Here is a 17,977-nt window from a genome sequence, read left to right as displayed (position 1 = left end):
ACAGACTGCACAGGAGAGCAAAAGTGGGGGTTCATGATGCTTCTCCCAGAGAAAAACGATGTTGACACATTAGTGTGCATTCTTCCACATTTCCTATGTACACCTGCATAAAACACACTTTTTGCAAAAATTGAAATATACTACACATTCTGCTATAGAATTTATTTTTATTTTTTAGCATTATATTATGAACATTTCCCCAAGTTAGTGGAGTTATACACGATTTCAATTGGGGCGTGGAGTTCCTTACACTTGGACATCTGCCCTCCTCTCCCCACCCCGTGTTTTATGGTTAAACGGTGCGATAATGGGCCTCCTTGGCCGTTCACCTTTCCCTGGAATCGTCAATGTAACTTGCTTAACAAATCAAATGAGGTGGTGGTGATAGATCAAAGTCAGACCACCTCTTATCAATGTATGACAGATTTCATTTTGATAAGGTAGGAAAGTAGGCCATCTAGCTTGAAAGTACACACTGTAGTTCTTGGGTATAAATACCCAACTTCTTTCCTCGCGGTGTTGGGCTATTTCCAGCAGGGGGCGTCGTGAGCCAGTCCTACTTCAGTCCTTGGCACCTGGCCTGGGCTTCATAATTAATTGTTGTTCTCCACTGGATATTCCCCAGGGCCCCTAGCTTTCTCAGCGTCTGTTGGCAATTTCAATTTAAACAAATCTCCCCCCTCTTCTCCATTCTTCCCTCCCTCCTTCTCTCTTTCCTCCGTTCCTTCTTCCTTTCCTCCCTTCTTTCCTTCCCTCTTTTACTTAATCTTTCCTTTAACTCAGCTGTGCTCACTTACTCTGTCCATCCTGGACCCGTTTTCTTAGATTTCTTTTACACACATTTATTCAGAATCAGAGATGTTGCTCCTTGATTGCTGGAGGGCTCGGTAGGGTCCCACCTAGAGAGAAGAGAAAAGTGGGGTCTCACATTAACACCCCCCAACACCATCGCCACCAGGAGGAAATGTGGTGGTTTAGCCAATGTTGTGGCTTATTACTTTTTTTCAAGGAAATCTTTGCTTCCCAGGGAAACCTTCCTTGGAAACCCCAGATTTGTATAATAGGATAACAAAATGCACCTCTCTCTACCTGGGTGTTTCAGCCAGACACTTGATGTCAGGAGCCCACATCCTAGAGGGAAGTTTAGTAGGCCCGCCCCTCACCATCAGCTCGTCCCGCACCTCCCAGCTGCACGAAAAGCCTAAGAAGCCTTTGGGTGCTGAAGAGCTGGGAGGGAGGGTTTCTTGAGAGGAGGAGTCTACCTGTGTCATCTACCCTGACCACCGTCCCGGAGAAAGGAAAAGGATTATCCCCAACTCTCACGACGAGGATGGGAAGGAGGAACTTTAAAAGGGGATCCTCGCCCTGGCTGGTGCAGCTCAGTGGATTGAGCCTGGGCTGCAGAACCACGGGTCACCAGTTTGATTCCCAGTCTAGGGCACATGCCTGGGTTGCAGGCCAGGTCCCCAGTGGGGGCCACGTGAGAGGCAACCACACTTCGATGTTTCTGTCTCTCTTTCTTCCTCCTTTCCCCTCTGTATAAAAATTAAAATAAATAAAATATTTAAAATAAAAAATTTAAAAAAGGGATTCTCTCAGACAATTTTACATGGGGAGGGGGCTGATAATGGGTCACACACAAAAACATTTACAGGGGGGGGCTGGCGTCAGGGACTCATGAATGCTGAGGGCTGAGGGTTTGGGGGCATTCAGCATGGACCACGTCCGGTCACCTTGAAAGGCAGCAGCCCCTGAGGGTCGTCCTGATTCACAGGCGCTTGTCCACGAGGCTTTCCCATCAGGGGTGAGACCGCCTTCATTTGTGTTCTCCTGAGCAGCTTTAGACAGCTAGCTATTCGAGTGCCAGTAGCTTAGGTGGGCGGTGACCCCAGGGTGGGCGGTGACCCCAGGGTGGGAGGTGACCCCAGGGAGTATTAGCAAAGATGTGAGAAAATGGGATCAAAACGGGGGCACAGTCCACCATTCACCACTGTGGGCGCCCGGAGGCTGATCCAGACAGGGCCTCTGGGAGACGGGCAGGGTGACACATTCCTGAGTCGCTTGTCCCCTCGCTGTCCCCACCCGGGGACAAGGGAGCTGGAGAGTCCGTTACAGGAAGTGGCTGCTCCCAGGGCATCCGTTCCCTCACTTTTCCAGCAGGACTCTCTGCATGGCCAGAGGGCACCTCAGGCCAGTGGGTGCAAAGGTGGGGGTCCCAACTCAGTTGGCTAGCACCGGAATGGGCATGTGGGTGGGAAGTTGGCGACATGGCCACTGAGCTCAGTGGGAAGAAGTCAGGAGGACCCTCAGGCGAGAAGCTGGACAGTGAACTGCACCCACACCAGGGAGCCGGAGACGGAGGTTCCGACCATCGATCGACCTTCCAAGAAAGGCCTTTTCTGCTCCTCACATCTCCCTGCATCGCCTGCTCCGTCTCCAGAGAGGCCCTAACAGCCGCTGGCCAATGGGACGGGAGGCGGAGGTAAAAAATAGAGACAGTGCTGAAATGCTACGTTCCTCACCTCCAGGACGGACGGGAGTCTCAGGAGGAGGGAGGGGAGGACATGCAAACTCAGGTAAACCTACAGTTTCAATGTTACACTGGGCAGGACTTAACAATACGTAAGAAGCTGTTTTTATGACCAACGATGACTTCCTTCCCCAAAAGTTATGAACGCTGCCAAGTTTTATCCAGGGGTAGGAAGTAAAAACTGAGAAGATGAGGGGGAAGGGGCCGTGCTGGGTCAAGTTGCTCAGTGCTTGTCCCTAACTTGTCCTCGTGCAGTGAGCTGACGACAGTGGAAACAATCAAAGCTGCTCTGATTGAAGAAAGGGGTTCCTGGTTCATAGTAGGTGCTCAGTGAGCTTACAAATGAACGGAAGCTTTTCTGCCATTGCTTTGGGTTCTATCAGCTTTTGATTGGAACCCAGAAGGAAAGAGGAGCAAGGGAAGGGAGAAAATGGAGCAGTCACTGTGTGGTGGGAGTGGTTTTGCAAGGACTACCTGTGCTGGTCCCGGGCCTGTTCGCCCCAGATCCACCCTCTTCCGCCTGGAAGACGCTACCAAGGGACCGGCTCCCACAGGCAGCAGGCTCCCAACTCCTGTGTCTGGGCTCAGCCAGTGGGAGGCCCTGACGGGGGGGCTGGAAGGCAGGAGGAAGGGAGAAGCCAGGGTGTTGCCCTCATCTCTGTGCCTTGGACAGGGCCGTCAGCAGTGGCTGTCTCCCTTGTGGCTCCAGGGTCACCAGGTGGCCTTCCTGTGGTTAGAGGGCTTCTGGGTGACCCCAGATCCTGGACCACCCTGAAAAGCACCATCCCCTCTCTTTGTCCCCACTGTCTTGGGGCCGAGGCAGCTGCTCCTGGCTGTTGTTAATCTCTGGGTCGCCTCACTGTCCTTGCTTGGTTTCTCAGCCTTTCTGTAGCCTGTGTAACCATGTTGTGCTTTAATCCCCTCTGTTTGAAATATCCGTCATCACTTCTAATGATACAAATCCTGTGCCTTTGTGATAAGGAAAATAAATGAAAGTTCAGTATTTGAGGGCTGCTTCTTGAGGGGATGGAGGAAGAGCAGGGTGGGAGAGTGGGCCTGAGCAGTGGACTGTCCCCTGCCGGCCAGGGCCGTGGCCCGATGTGCCCAGCAGGCAGAAGCGGCTTTCCGAATTTATGTGCCCGTCACGGGATTTATGACGGGACAGCTTGTTTTTGCCAAGAGACAGATTTACGCGCACTAGGCGCTGCCAGTAAAGGTCTAGGATTCTTTCTCTCCCGCTTTTGCAAACTCTCGCCAAGGTAAAGTGCCCTCGGAGGACCCTGCCGGGCAGGGCGGCAGGAACCTCAGAGTCTGCTGCTCTCGACCAAGTGGCTGCCGGACTCACTGTCCGCCAGGGAAGAGAGGGATGGGCTCGAGTGGAACGACTCCGTGGGTTGTGACCACGGTTTCCCCGTAGTCCAGTGGAACCCAGTCAGGCCCCCAGTCTCTCTCTCGGGTGGGCTGTTGGCTCTGGCAGGCTGCCGGCCATGGGGCAGATGGCCGTCCTCCGCTCTTAGGCAATGACAGATATTCGCAGAGAATGATGGCTCCACGCAGCTGAGACCCCTCCCTGGCCAGGCAGTGCCATCACTGCCCCCGGGGAGCAGGCTGGCCGAGTGCCACCGCAGACCTGGGTTCACATCCCAGTCCCACCATTTGGGATCAGGCAAGTGTCTTCACCTCTCAACCTCAGTTTGCGCTTCTGTTAAGTGGAGCGGTATCATAGTAGCTGCCTCAAAGGGCTGGTCCAAGGCTTCAGGAGAAGCCTATGTAAGATGCCTGTCATGTAGAATATGGCATCTGCATATGCTCCAGGAATGTGAGTCTCCCCCACCATCATTTTCCTTTAGCTTCTGGTTTCATAGATGCTCACTAGCCAGGCGGGACTCGAAGTTGTGTATCAGTCAGGATGTGTTTGGTGGTCAGTAACAAAAACCTCCATTTGAAATGGTTTAAACTTAAGGAAGATTAGTTGTCCTCTGTAACAAGAAGCCCAGAGGTAGGACGGCTCCCAAACGGACTAAATTTAGTAGCTTAGCAATGTCACCAAGGACTGTTTTTTCTTTTAATATTTTATTTATTTACTTTAGAAAGAGGGGAATGAGGGAGAAAGAGAGGGAGAGAACATCAATGTGTGGTTGCCTCTTGTGCACCCCTTACTGGGGACCTGGCCCGGAACCCAGGCATATGCTCTGACTGGTAATCGAACCCTTGAACCTTGGGTTTGCAGGCCGGAACTCAGTCCACTGAGCCACACCAGCCAGGGCAAGATTCAGGTTTTATTTTCCATGCTGCCATTGCAGTGTAGGCTTCACTCTTCGACCAACTCTCTTCATGGTGACAGAATGGCTGCTGCAGACCCTGGCATCACAACCTAATGAGCAGAGAAACCATCACTTTCTAGCATGTCTCCCCGGTATGAGGACCACTTTCCCAGAAGCACCTCACCTGATTGCCCCTCATGCCTCACTGGTCCAGATGAGATGACAGACTCAGTTTTGAACCAATCCCCACTGAGGGGGTTGTGAATACATGATGGCTTAGGCTAATCATTGGGAGTTAGGCTGTAGGGGAGTCAGCCACCCTCATCACTAGGTGATCGCTCTTTGAAATCCTGTTCTCACCACCCTTTACTCCAAATCCTCCTGTCTTCTCTGGATATGGTAAGAGCCTTCTCTCTACCTTCCAAGACCCTCGTAACCTTCCAATCCAGCGGGATTGGGGCGGAGTCAGTGGCCCTGCCTGGAAAATTCTTCCCACCACACCCTCCCGCTCAGCTTGTGGGGCTCCTCATCTCTGAGTTTCGTTGTCATTCTCTGGTCACAGCTCCTCACCGCTCTCTCTGAAGGGGGGTTTCCCATAATCACTTACTCGGACTTTTGCGTCCTTACTGCATTTAGCACAATTTACCTGTTTTTTTGGCCTGTGTCTCCATACCCCCAACCCCCTACCCTTGCCCCCTGGACCATCCCCCTTTGTGATACAGGGGATTTCTCTCGACGTTTATCCGGGTCCCACTGTGTACCAGAACCCGTGCCAGGGCCCAGGACCCTCACCACGCCCACCCCCACCCCCTGTGATTTTCCATCACAGGGCCTTCTGCACTGGCGAACGCTCCAGCAAAGCATGAGGCGGGGGGAACGTGGGAAACACTCACTTCCCTGGTAAGCTAAGACGTTCCTCTGGGGAAAGATTGTGAAGTCTGCAGCTCACCTCCCAGACCAGACATCAGCAGAGGGGCCTGTTCTCATATCCACATTTTGGGGAGCTGAGGTTTTGTTTTTGTTCTTTTTTTAAAATGACGTTCTTGTCCAACAACATCTTGGATGGTTTTGCCTGGCTCAGGTTTTGTGGAGCCCGTGTCAGCCTCTCCCTTGATTGTCTGACCTTGACCCCCCCATGAGGTCGACCTTGAGCCATCATCAGGACCACAGAGGCAGAAGGGAATGAGGGAGTGGTCAGTAAGCAGAGGGTCGAGCCATCTGCCGAAAGAACCGGCTCTGCAGGTATCTTGGTGGTCAAAACTGGAATTGGTTTCTCCTTACCTGGTCCTTTTAGTTGTTTCTACTTTACTGAGGTAAAATTCACCTTAAAAAATGAACCACTTTAAAATGTTCAGTTCAGTGGCATTTAGTGCATTTGCAGTGCTGTGCAACCACCACCTCTGCCTCGTTCCAGAACGTTCTCACCCCCAAGGAAACCCACACCCACGTGGTCACTGCCCACTGTCGCACACCCTCAGCCCGCCCAGAGCTCTCCTCTGCCTCCCGCCTCTGCGGCTCTGCCCGCCCTGGACACTTCGTGCGTGTCTGACTTCCTTCACCTCTCATGTTCCCGAGGCTCATCCGTGTTACGGTGTGAATCAGTTCTTCACTCCTTCTTATGGCTTCGCTTTTTCTATGTCACATGGCTCTATAAGCATCTGTTGATTCATTCATCTTTTGGTGGACATTTGGGTGTTTCAACTTTGGGGCTTTGTAAACAGTGCTGCTATGAACGTCTGTTTACAAGGTTTGTTTGAACTCCCGTTTTCAGCTACTTCGGGCGCATACCTAGCAGTGGAATGGCTGGGTCGTGTGGTAATTCTATGTTTAAATTTCTGAGGAAATGCAAGACTGTTTTCCACAGAGGATGCCCCATTTTACATTCCCTCTAGCAGTGTGCAGGCAGGGGTCAGTTTTTCCACATCCTGGCCCGGCCTTGTTATTTACTGTTTGTTTGTTTGTTTTTTAATGCTCGCCACCCCCCCCCCCCCCCCCGTGGGCGGAAGGTGCTTTCTCCCTGCGGCTTCAATTTGCATTCCTCTGTCATCTGGGGGGTGGAACATCTTTTCATGTGTTTATTGGCATCCGTATATCTTCTTTGGAGAAAATGCCTACTCAAGTCCTTTGCCCATTTTTAAATTGGGTCGTTTGTCTTCTTGTGGCTGAGTTGCAAGAATTCTTTATACATGCTGCCCCTTTAATTTTTTATGTCCCTATTTGGATGTAACACAAACCGAGAACACTACAGAAACTTCGATGCCCTCCGACCCAAGTCCACCAGTGGGTCGCATGTCACCCCGTTTGCCTGCCGCCTGCTCTGTTTGGATGGCAGGTCTCTACTATGGAGTGTGCAGACCCGGCTGGAGTTATGTCGGTGACACCGACGGTCAGCACCCTGGCCCCCCAGGGGGTGTTCCGGTCCGTGTGGGTGTTGTCGAAACTCCTGCAGGCAATGCTAACTGTGCAGCCCAGTTGACTGAAGTGACCATATGAAGTCGACTATAGATTGTGCATTTTTACCTTCGTCTCAACACAGCCAAGGCAAGGTATTCGGCTTGGGAGGTGGAATGGAGCCAGGGTGGGGTGGCGGCAGTCGTCGGTGGCTCACAATCAGATTTGCTTTGGGAAAAAAAATAAAAACAAGTGGACTAGTCAAAACCCACTTTGGCATGGGTCCAAGTCCTGGAGAGAAAAAAACCCAGAGAAGCCCAGTGACCTGGCTCGGCTGCTGGAAGGACCTGAGTCTGCTGACAGCTTGGGCCCTCACATGGGAGAAGGGGGCGGAGAACCAGGTCACCTTCAAACCTGACCTTTCAGCCCGTGGGAGGTCACATTGGCCAGAGCCGAGAGGTCAGTTTCTCAAGAATTTGGCCCCCACTGGCCAGGTCAGGAGGAGGCCAGTGGGCTCACTGGTGCTGGAACTGGAGTCAGAGAAAGAAGCTTGGAGTTCCCTGGCTGGGAGGACTGCAGCTGTGAGTTAAGGGGGAGCCAGACACCACGTAGAGGTCGGTGATAGGATGTCGGGGGGGGGGGGCGGGGGGGTGAACCGAGGTCAGGGTCTGGCTCTCCAGGAATCAGGTGGCCCAGTGCACATCTGCTTTCATTCACAGCCTGGAGCAGAGCTGGGCTCCGAGGTTCTGGAGGCTGATTGTGCAACTCCGGGGCAGTTTTCCACCAACAACCCCAGCCCGCTCTTGCAGATTATACGGGGAGGAGGGACCTGCAGAGAACACAGCACCTCCCCGGGGCCTGGCAGACCTATGTTCCATACACCCCTCCCCCCACACCCCCACACCCCCCGCCCTGCTTTCCGGCTCCAAGAGTGCAAAGGCCTGCCTGAGGCTCCCCAGCATCTGGGGGCCCGGGCTGTCTTCCCCCACAGGCACAGAGGCACGCTGCCAGGGCCCACAAGGCTCTCAGAGGCCGAGGAAAGTGTTTTAATTTCTCTTAAAATCAGAAGAAAAAAACATAATCCAGCTTGTATTATTACTGGAAAGGGGATCAGACCCTTAGCAGGGCTGGCTGGCTGGCAGTGTACGGGTTCTTGATTTCATGCAGGAAAGATCTTATGACACGAGCCCAGGGGATTTTCTTTTGGCTTTTATTTTAAATTTTTTACTTGTTTAAAGTTTTTTAAAAATTATATTCTTATTTATTCTATTACAGTTATCCCAATTTTTCCCCCTTCACCCTTCTCCGCCCAGCCCACCCCCACAGTCCATCCTCGCACCTTTGTCCATGTCCGTGGGTCATTCATTCATGTTCTTTGACCAGTCCCTTCCCCTTCTTTCCATCATTATCTCCCTCATCCCTCCCCTCTGGTCACTGTCAGTCTGTTCCCTGTTTCCATGTCTCTGGTTCTGATTTGCTCATTAGTTTATTTTATTCATTAGATTCTTCTTATAGGTGAGATCATGTGGTATTTATCTTTCACTGCCTGGCTTATTTCACTTAGCATAATAGTCTCCAGCTCCATCCATGCCATCACATAAGGTAGGGACTCCTTCTTTCTTCCTGCTGTGTAGTATTCCACTGTGTAGATGAATCACAGTTATTTAATCCATTCAGCTACTGATGGGCATTTAGGCTGTTTCCAACAGTTGACCATTGTAAATAATGCCTCCATAAACATCAGGGTGCGTTAAGTTCTTTCGAATTGGTGTTTCTGGATTCTTAGGGTATATTCCCAGCAGTGGAATCACTGGGTGGAATCCAGGTGATTTGAAGAGGACGTTTAATTAAAGCTGGGGACAGCAAAACAAGAAAGGAAGGGCCTAGGATGGGAGAAGCACAGGAGAGAGACTGGGCGGGGCTGCTTTGGCTCTAGGAACCTTGTGGGAACAACGTGAGCCAAGGGGGGCTGCAGTCAGCTCGCTGGAGAGTCAGAGAAAGCGGGCCCCGGGGGCAGGTTCAGGGGGGTAGCCTGGGATGAGCTGCCGCTGCCCATTGCTCCCCGGTTGCAAGTCTGGTGGGGTCCCTTAGAGTTTAGGAGATGCTCCCCTGTGGGGGGAGGAGAGGAGGAATCGAGAAAGGGAGGGAGAGCACCTGCTGGATCCTGTGTTTTGAGGGTTTCTAAAGGCTGGGAGTTTAAGAAAGGTCTTGGAGGAGATTTCAATAGACTATTCATCTGTTCTCCAGTGCGCCCTTTCAGGGCCAGGGTGTGCACTGATAGGTCAGTCCAGGGCAGGGGGTCATTAGCTGCTGGCCTGGTTTTGCTGCTTTTCTGGGCCTGCAGCTGAAATACAACTGAGGCCTGGATGTTATCTCTGGGGAGTTAAGGTCATGGGGTCTGAACCACTTTGCCATCGCTTGACCATTGATGTGTCCAAGTGGGAACGGCCACCCTGGGGCTCAGATCCAGCCAGTTTTGCCTGTTGCTAGGCACCCGGGGCTTTTTCTGCATCTGGTGGTAAATTGCTTGGCCAGTTTGTTCAGATATCTGTCTCACTTTCCTCATTCTACTTGCCGTGGAATTTTCCTAGCTTCTTACTACCCCTCCTCAGTACTGCTTTTGTCTTTTTTTTTAAATTAATGAACATTGATAAAAAAAGAGCAATAAAGCATTTAAAATATTTTTACTATTTTGTAATAGAGGAAGGCATCCGGACAGGCAACTGTGCCGGGGCTTGAAGAGGAAGTGGCCTGATCTGGATGCTGGCACCACTGAGCCACCGAGGCACCAAGCCACTGAGCCACAGAGCTCAGCCCACAGCGAGGGTCGGCGGCCTGCCCCCGCTCACTCCCCCCGACGGGGCATTCTACCCTGGTCGGCTGGAACTGAGAACCCATTCTTGCTCCAGCTTTGACGTTCTGCCCTCAGGTATGGCCCTCTGACTAGGTCAGCTCCGCAGGCTGTACTTTCTCGCCGGAACTCAGCTGTCCCTCGGACTCACGGTGTCATGATGGCTTTGAGCGCAGGCTCCAAAAGTGAATGTCTGAGTTGAATCCCAGCTCTGCCAATTGTCAGCTGCATATAGTTGGACAGTTGTTCATTTCTGTGACCCTCAGTTTCTCTGTAGTGAAATGGGGATAGTAAGAGTACCTAGCTAACAGAGTTGCGATGGGTTAGATGAGCAAATATTTTTAAAGCACTTGAAACTGTCTGGTACCACCAACAAAAAAAAAAACATACACACAAAGAAAAGCCATCTAAGTGTTTATTAAACATATTTGAAGTCCCATAAACGCAGAGGCTGGGCTTGGTTTTGCTTTCTCTGGTATCTGTAGGCCTTGCACATAGTAGGCATTCAAATGTTGGAAGAAATGAATGAATGAATTCTGTTCCTCCTTTTGTCTCTATTTTTCCTTCTACTGGAAGTCATTCACACTTTAGTGTGAAGTGTGAGTCAATGCTACCCTGTCCCCCTCTCCTAGAGCACACCATGAAAGAAAATGTTTTGCCTCCCTGAGGAAGGAGCGCAAAGCCTTTGTGATCAGGTGGGGAGCTTCATCAGGAGTGGAGGGGGGGACTTATCCTGAGAGCCTGTGACCGGGAGCCATGTCCTCTGCTCCTTAGAGTGAGGCCCCTAACCACTTGTGCTGTTTATGTTTTCCTCCCTTTTCGGAGGGTGGGAAGCCTTAGGCAGGCGGCAGCTGTCAGAGTCCAGCAGGCAGGCCTCACCACAGGCCCTCAGAATGGAGCGGATGAAAGGCCTGGCTGACCCCAAGGCTTTCCCAGAGGAAACCTTGCCCACAGATCTGCAGGGAGCCATACTCACAGGAGGACAGCCCACTAAGCTTGGGATCAAGTCCAGGTCACCAGCGCTCAGACAACCAAGACCTCTGCCACTTAGAACGTAGAGTTCTGAGGCTTGGCAGGAGGCTGGGAGGAGCTGCTGGCTTTGAAATCTGCTGGACCCCAGACCCTGGCTGCCACCAGGACCTGCAGCTGGGAGTCCCCAGGCTGGCTGTCTGACCAGATCCTGCTTGTCCCTGCTCAGAGGACAGTAGCTGCATTCCTGAGTCAACTTGTTCTATGCCAGTCCCCCTCTCAGAGGTTTTTCTCCTTCCGCATAAAACCTGCAGTGCTGCTCCGTTCCAGGAGGAGGCACCTCGCTGCCCTCGAGACTTTGAAGGGTCATTTTTGTAAGTTAATGTTGGCAAGAAATTAACTGATGGGTCACTGCTGGACACCCAGGGTGCCTGTGGTCCAAATACTACTGCAGAGCCGATATCTCAATTGAAGAGCATTTATTGATCACCTACTGTATGTCAAGCCCTGTGCCATGTACAGAGGGAAGCACAAATGGAGACCTAGCCAGCACTTACTCAGTGCTGATGCAGGCGGGCCCTGGGGAAGGCGCCGGGGTGCAGGCAATAAGGCCCAGATACTTGACTTTGTAGAGCCAACATCCCACTCTGGGGTGGATGAGCTTCCTGCTGCCACTATAACAAATGACCACAGACTTGGTGTTCCAGACGAAAGAGCTGAGGAACAGTTGCAGATGAGAATTTCCCAGCGTCACACAGACGGACGCTGAGCTGGGACTTGGCCCAGGTGCCTCTAAGTCCAGAGCTTGGGTCCCTTTCCCTTCCCCTGGCAGTGTGTCACCGTGGTCAGACAGGCCTGGGGTTGAGCATCCGCCCTGCTGCCAGCTGCCTGACCTCACACCAATATTCCTCTGTCTCCCCATCTGTGAACTGGGCATCAAAACAGTACCTGTCTTGGGGCTGCTGTGAACAGGTGGTGGACTATAAAGTTTGTGAAATACTGATCCCTGTGTAAAGCACACACACACTGACATTATAGAACACTGATGATCTATGTGAAGCACTTCACACCACGGTTTCATTGAACTCTCCCAGGAAACACACGTGTCCGCATGAGAAACTGTCCACATGCCCGCATTAGAGAGGAGGGCCCCAGGGTTGGAGGGGGTAAGTCATCTTCCCGAGGCCACACGCTCAGCCAGCCCCCATCCAGCAGTGTCTTTCTAAGAAGCTTTTGTGGGCAGACAGTTTGTCAGCCCAGCTCAAAATCTGGATGAGGCAGCAGCTAGAATCCCCACCCAGCCTGCTGGGCTGCTTCCCCTGTGTGCCCACCCCCACCCACCCAGCTCTCCCAGCTGTGAAGCCGGCATACCTCCTCTGGAGAGACCGCCCCAGCCTGCAAGCAAGTGCTCATTATCCCAATGTGACAGGGCCACTCCCAGCCACGTCTCCAAGCAAGCGGAGGTGCCTCCTCCCGCTGCCGGCCAGCTGACCACTGCCTGGTTGGAATCTCTGGGGCCAGATGTTATAGGGCAAACTAAAAATAGCCAGGGGGGCGGCCACCACTGGGGGTGGGGTTGGAGGGGGGGGGCGTGTGCTGGGCATGGACACATGATCTGAGGGACCCTGTTAAATGGAGCTAAGACAGTCTAGCAGAGTATGCACACTTCTGCTCCCCATTCACAGGACCCATCTGGGGAAAGGGCCCTTCTTTTCTGAACGTCTGGGAAGAAACCCCTTCTACCAGCTGCAGGATGGGCAGCAACAGAAGGAAGGTCGTCTGGATTCTGTGCTCTCTGCTTCTTCTCCTTGAAGCCACTTCTGCCAAGAATATCTGGAAACGGGCATTGCATTTGAGGCTGCCTAAGAAATCCCACGTAAGTGCTGTGAGTGCCGGGCTGGGGAGGGTGGGAAAGGATGAGAGGTCCCCAGACACTGTACATTCTGTAAGCAACCCCCACGTGTGGGCGGGCAGGGCGGGTGTCTTTCTTTATCTGTGAGTGTTGAAGTCGGGTGGTGGGCAGACAGAACTCGTGCCTTCGAAGGACTCCTTGTCTGAAAGCAGAGAAGCAACGAGAACACCAAAAAATGTGCAAGGGGACTGGGAAGTGCTTTTGCCTACCAAAGTGTACTTTCTCCTGACAAAAGAGCACCTGAGTCTGGGACTTAAAACGGAGTGCTGCATCTCAACAGTCAGTAACCAGAGGTTCTTGCAATGTAACTGTGCATTCATGAAGTTCCTTTCTTATTCAGAAAGCTTTTACTGGGCACTGTTCTGGGCCAGGCACTGTGGTGGGTCCAGAGGGTACAAGATGGAGACACCAGCTCCCACCCCAGAGGGTGGCACAGTCCAGCGGGAGCAGCAGCCAGGTGATAGGTGAGGGCAGCACAAAGGGCTGGCCTCTGTCACAGCCAGTGTCTGCAGCTGGGGATCTGGTTTGAGCTCTGGCTCTGCTGCACACCAGCTATGTGACGTCAGGCCAGTCGTTTGGCCTCTCTGAGCACCAGTGACCTCATCTGCTCATTTGAAAATGACAGAATGATGCATTTCCTTCAATAAGCGTGTTTGATCCCCACTGTTTACCAGGCAGTGTCCTAGCCTGTGGGGACACAGACGTCAGATCCCGGTCTTCAGGAATTCACATTATGGTCGGAGAGCCTGAGAACGAGTGAGAAATAAAAGGAAAACCTAGTGCATTTGATGACAAGTGCTGACAGGAGAAATAGAGCAGGAAGGGGACTGGGGGAGAGGGCAGGAGTGGGGAGGACCGTCCTCCTGCCCTGGGAGCACGGAGGCATAGAAGGGTCAAGGAAATAACACCAGCACTCTGTGCATACGAGTGGGCATTAAATGATGATATGCATGAAGTTCTTAGTGTGTGGGAAGTAGTCAGTGCATCTGGATGACGTTTAATTAAATAATTGCGAAACCAGGGGATGCTTGCCTTCCCAGGTGGAATAGAGGTTCCTCAGGGCACAGCCTGATTCTGTTTCATTTAGCGTAGTGTTCCTGGTACCTTGCCAGGTACCTGTCAGTAAATTGGCATCCAGTGCATTCTTGTGGGGAAACTATGGGCAAATGCAATGGAAGCACAGAAGAACCTATGTAGCTCTGCCCCAGGGGAGTTAGGCAGAGTTTTCCAGGGTTGGAGGCATTTAACCTGGGGCTTTGGAGGATGCATAGGAGTTTGCCAGATAGAGACAAGGAAGAGGGGCTGTTTAATGAGCACGGTGGAGTGCATGAACCTGCACTGAGGCTAATCTCATCCCGCAGAGCTCACATTCCACAGGTCAGGCAGGAGACCATTGGGAGTGGAAAAGAGTAGTCGTGTGTAAAAGGATGGTAGGGTGTTTAGGGCAAGGAGAGCTCGTGTGAGATGGTATAGTCACAGAAGGCTTTCGGAGGAGGTGAGGCCCTAGCCAGAATGGCGTTCCTGGAAAGTCTTCCTGGAACTCCGTGAGGACTGAGGGGTGGAGGCAGAAACGGTGCATCTCGGAGCCCCTGAGGGGGCTGTCCTCACTACAGGAGAGGACTTGTGTGTGCAAGGAGGGGGAGAGGCCTTCTCGGGTTTGACTGTCCCATGCTCTTTGCTGGCCCAAAAGGACGATTTCATCCTCTCAGGCATTAGCACTTGGGACCGCGGAAAGATTTCCAACAGGTCATCTGGTCTTATCTCTACCTTGTCCCGGGGTGATGCAGGAGCAGACAGGATGACATCTCACTGGGAGGAATGTCGAGGCTGGGGGTGGGGGCTGGGGACGATGAGCACAGGGGATGGGGGGAGTCTCCTTAAGAACACAGGCCTGGATGGGCTTCAGAAACTGAATTGCTCCTGGCCACCCTCTGTCCAATGCACGCACATCCAGTGTGCCCCTCACTGGGTTGGAACTCTCCATGGTTATTGACAGCGTCGATACCTGCCCAGTGCTCTGACCAGGAGGGATTTGTGCCAAGAACCTGTCTCCGAGAAACCCTTGGGGAAAATAGGCTGCTGACTTGATAAGGAGGCGGAGCTTGCCAGGGGCCAGGAATTCATCTCAGCAGCATTTCTGATGAGCTGTGCAGCCTTGGGCTACTCACCGCCCTCTCTGGGCCTCAGGCTGTTTCCTGGGAAATGAAGGCAGAGGACCAGATGGCTTCCAGGGCCCTTTCAGTTCTGATTCTAACTTCCCAGCAAATGTTCAGCAGGGAATCTGGGAGTCCTAGGAAGCGAGCCCTACACACTCAGAGACGGGACTTTCTCATGTGGACTCCACAGCCCCCACCCCAAGCTGAGGCAGACCCCTGGGCCCTTGAGGGTTATGGGGCAGGTCAGGGTGGGGTGAGGCCAGGGGCCCCGCAACTCGCTGAAGCCAGAGTGGACCCGCTCAGAGGGTTAAACAGAGCCCTCAACAAAATCATATAAATGTAAGATTTGTGATTCAAATTTTAAAAAGGAAGTACTCATTAGAACTATTTTACTCTGTACTTATTTCATTCTTCCTCAACATTACTTATGTTGATGGTATCTGTGTGGTGGAAATAGTAGCTATTGAGGAGCTATTGCATCTCCTTATTCGGCACCCTTCCATTGGTAGTTGGAAACCAGCCCCAGCGGGAGTTTCAGCCCATGGACACTGGCAAAGGCTGTAACCTGAGAGCTGGTGGTCAGTACTGACCACCCCCTGGCCGTCCGCCCCCTGCATTGGCCGTCCTCTCCCACCTTCTCAAGCCCCGCCCCTCCACAGAGTGGACAGCAGGCCCTGAGGAACTTCCTGAATGCCCGTGCGTTACAATTACAGCCCGGAGGACTCAGAGGCAGTGCCAGAGAGGACGACACTGCCTTCTGTTCCCACACGACCCCTATGGGAGGCTTGTAAGGAGAAGGCTTCTCCTCTCTGAGCCTCAGTTTCCTCATCTGCAGCAACAGAGTGACTGCTTTGCAGTCCAATGAGAAGACCATGGAGAGCCTGCAGCTCCGTGCCTGGCAAAGAGCCACCCTCTCTACATCTGCGCTGTTTAAAACAACAAAAAGCAGAACCAAATATTTATGAGGCTAGATAAGACAGAAGTGCAATGTTTGTAAGTAGCCCAGTGACCTTTCATGGGAGCTCAGGGTCAGTTGCAGGGAGCTGGGGTTTGGGTCTTCTCTCTCCTGGCATTCAGTGAAACTCTCAACAAGTCTTTCCTGAGCACGTCCTGTGCACCAGGCCAGGAGCTGGCCACGCATCCACTCTCAGGATTCCCTCTGCACATGCACCAGGGGGCGCCCATTGCCATTGCCATGTCAGCCTGGGGACTGCGTGGCCCAGTGATCCAGGCACGTTGCTGCGGCCGTGGGTCTGCTTTGCCCTCTAAGCTCCCATGAAGGGCAGCAGGAAGTGTCTGTGCAGTTTGCACGCTACCCAGAGGTGCCTGCCCAGAGGAGGGGACAGCGAGGGACTGCGGCAGCCAGGATCACGGGGAATATCCTGCTCACGCGCCCCTCTGCACATAGTCCGCCCAGAGCTGTGTCTTTTGGTGAGCACGACAGCCTGCAGCAGCCAGCAGCCCGTGCAAAACTGGTGTTCCTCCGAAGCCCTTGTTATTTCTGTGGGCTCCAGTGCCTTCTAACACCTCTCTTTTATTTTTTGCGAAGTTGCGAGAGTGGGAGAGGCGATGGCGTGGACCTGTTCACACGTCCCCTCCACTCTCCTCATTTCCTGAGTCCCAACAGCTTCACCCTGGTCCTTTCAGCGCTGGTCTATGTTTAGAGTTCCCTTAAACGTTTTCATGACATCCTCACTTCTCTTTCCCAGCATTTAACTCCATTATTATCTCCATGATTTGTTTCTTTACTGTGGTTTAATTTAGTTTTTCATGAACTACTTTTGCAGATGACAAAAAAACTATTAGTTTGTTTTATCTGTGTGATGTTTTGTTTGGTGTTTGTCACTTGTCAAGGAGCCTAGGCACCTGAAGGCAAGGGTGACGTCACCTGGTTCAACTCAGCTCTCCTGGTACCCAGTCCAGTGCCTGGCGGGTAGTCGGCCTGGGAACTATGCCTTCACCATTAAATGAGTGAATAAATCATGTTAAAACCTTCCAGAACAGGATAGATGGGATCAAAAGTTCTAAAAGACTTCCAGGTGCACAGCCATGCTCAGTGGACACCAGTCAAAGAATTGGTGCGTCTGCAGCCTTGCTCTCGGCTTGCACTGCTGTGGGGGCTGTCACCAGCGTGAGAGCCAGTTGTGAGTTCTCTGAGGAAGTCTCATTAGCTGTGCACCAAATTTTGCCCTCAGAGCCCAGCGCGGAGGTCTCAGGGCATCAGGAAATGGCATTCATCAATGTACACTGAACTCCGTGTCCTCTGTTCTGGGGAGAGACATATTTTTAGAGCTTTGACGTCCAAATTCCAAAGGAAGAGCGATTAGTGCTTAGAGGAAAGTTGGCTTTCTTCCTGCACTGAGCAAACAAATCCTGGGGTACACTTTTATTGGTCTGATTGTTAAGTTGCTGGAACATTCCAAAGACAGGGAAAGTTTTGCTAGCAGAATGAATGGGGTGGGGAGGGCTGAGGGAGAGACTTGAGTAAATTGAGAGAGGTCTGGAGACTGGATTCTTTCTCCTTAAAAGGAAACTGTTTCGATTGTTTTCCTGATTATGACAATGATGTTTATTGTAAAAGAAATTCAGACAGACTGTTATAAGTGAGGAAAAATAATTTAAATTCTTCCTCAAAGACATGGCTCTGTTGACATTTGGGGGTATGTCTGCCTAGATGTATTTATGAAGCATCCCCACAGTTTTTTCCACACACATTTTTTCTTGAGATTTTACTCATATTGTTTAAAAATTGTTTTATTAGAATAAAATTCACATAGGCATTTTAGAGTGCACAATTCAGTGGCATTTGCTGCTCGTGCGGTATTGCACAACCACCCCCTCTATCTAGTTCCAAGACATTTCTCTCATCCCAAAGGAACCCCCAGACCCATGGAGCAATTGCTC

General features: G+C 52.0%; 1 protein-coding gene across 3 annotated transcripts in view; it reads left to right on the top strand.

The window, feature by feature from the left end:
• Nucleotides 1–7,550: 7,550 nt before the first annotated feature.
• WFDC1 (WAP four-disulfide core domain 1) overlaps nt 7,551–17,977 on the top strand; it is a 28,571-nt gene continuing 18,144 nt past the window's right edge. Inside the window, exons 1-3 of one of the 3 annotated variants that reach the window (XM_053666756.1) lie at nt 7,551–7,766; nt 9,887–10,114; nt 12,691–12,890. In XM_053666756.1, coding sequence (XP_053522731.1) covers nt 9,946–10,114; nt 12,691–12,890 — 369 coding nt within the window. In that variant the 5' untranslated portion in view covers nt 7,551–7,766; nt 9,887–9,945. Of the gene's footprint in view, nt 7,767–9,886; nt 10,115–12,690; nt 12,891–17,977 lie in introns of those variants that run through there. The other 2 variants (XM_037142419.2, XM_037142418.2) reach the window with 2 other exon arrangements.

The sequence above is a fragment of the Artibeus jamaicensis genome, unplaced genomic scaffold (genome assembly GCF_021234435.1).
Source record: "Artibeus jamaicensis isolate MK-2021 breed Jamaican fruit bat unplaced genomic scaffold, CSHL_Jam_final contig_464, whole genome shotgun sequence".
Taxonomy (NCBI): Eukaryota; Metazoa; Chordata; class Mammalia; order Chiroptera; family Phyllostomidae; genus Artibeus; species Artibeus jamaicensis.
This window is presented reverse-complemented; position numbering and strand designations above follow the sequence as displayed.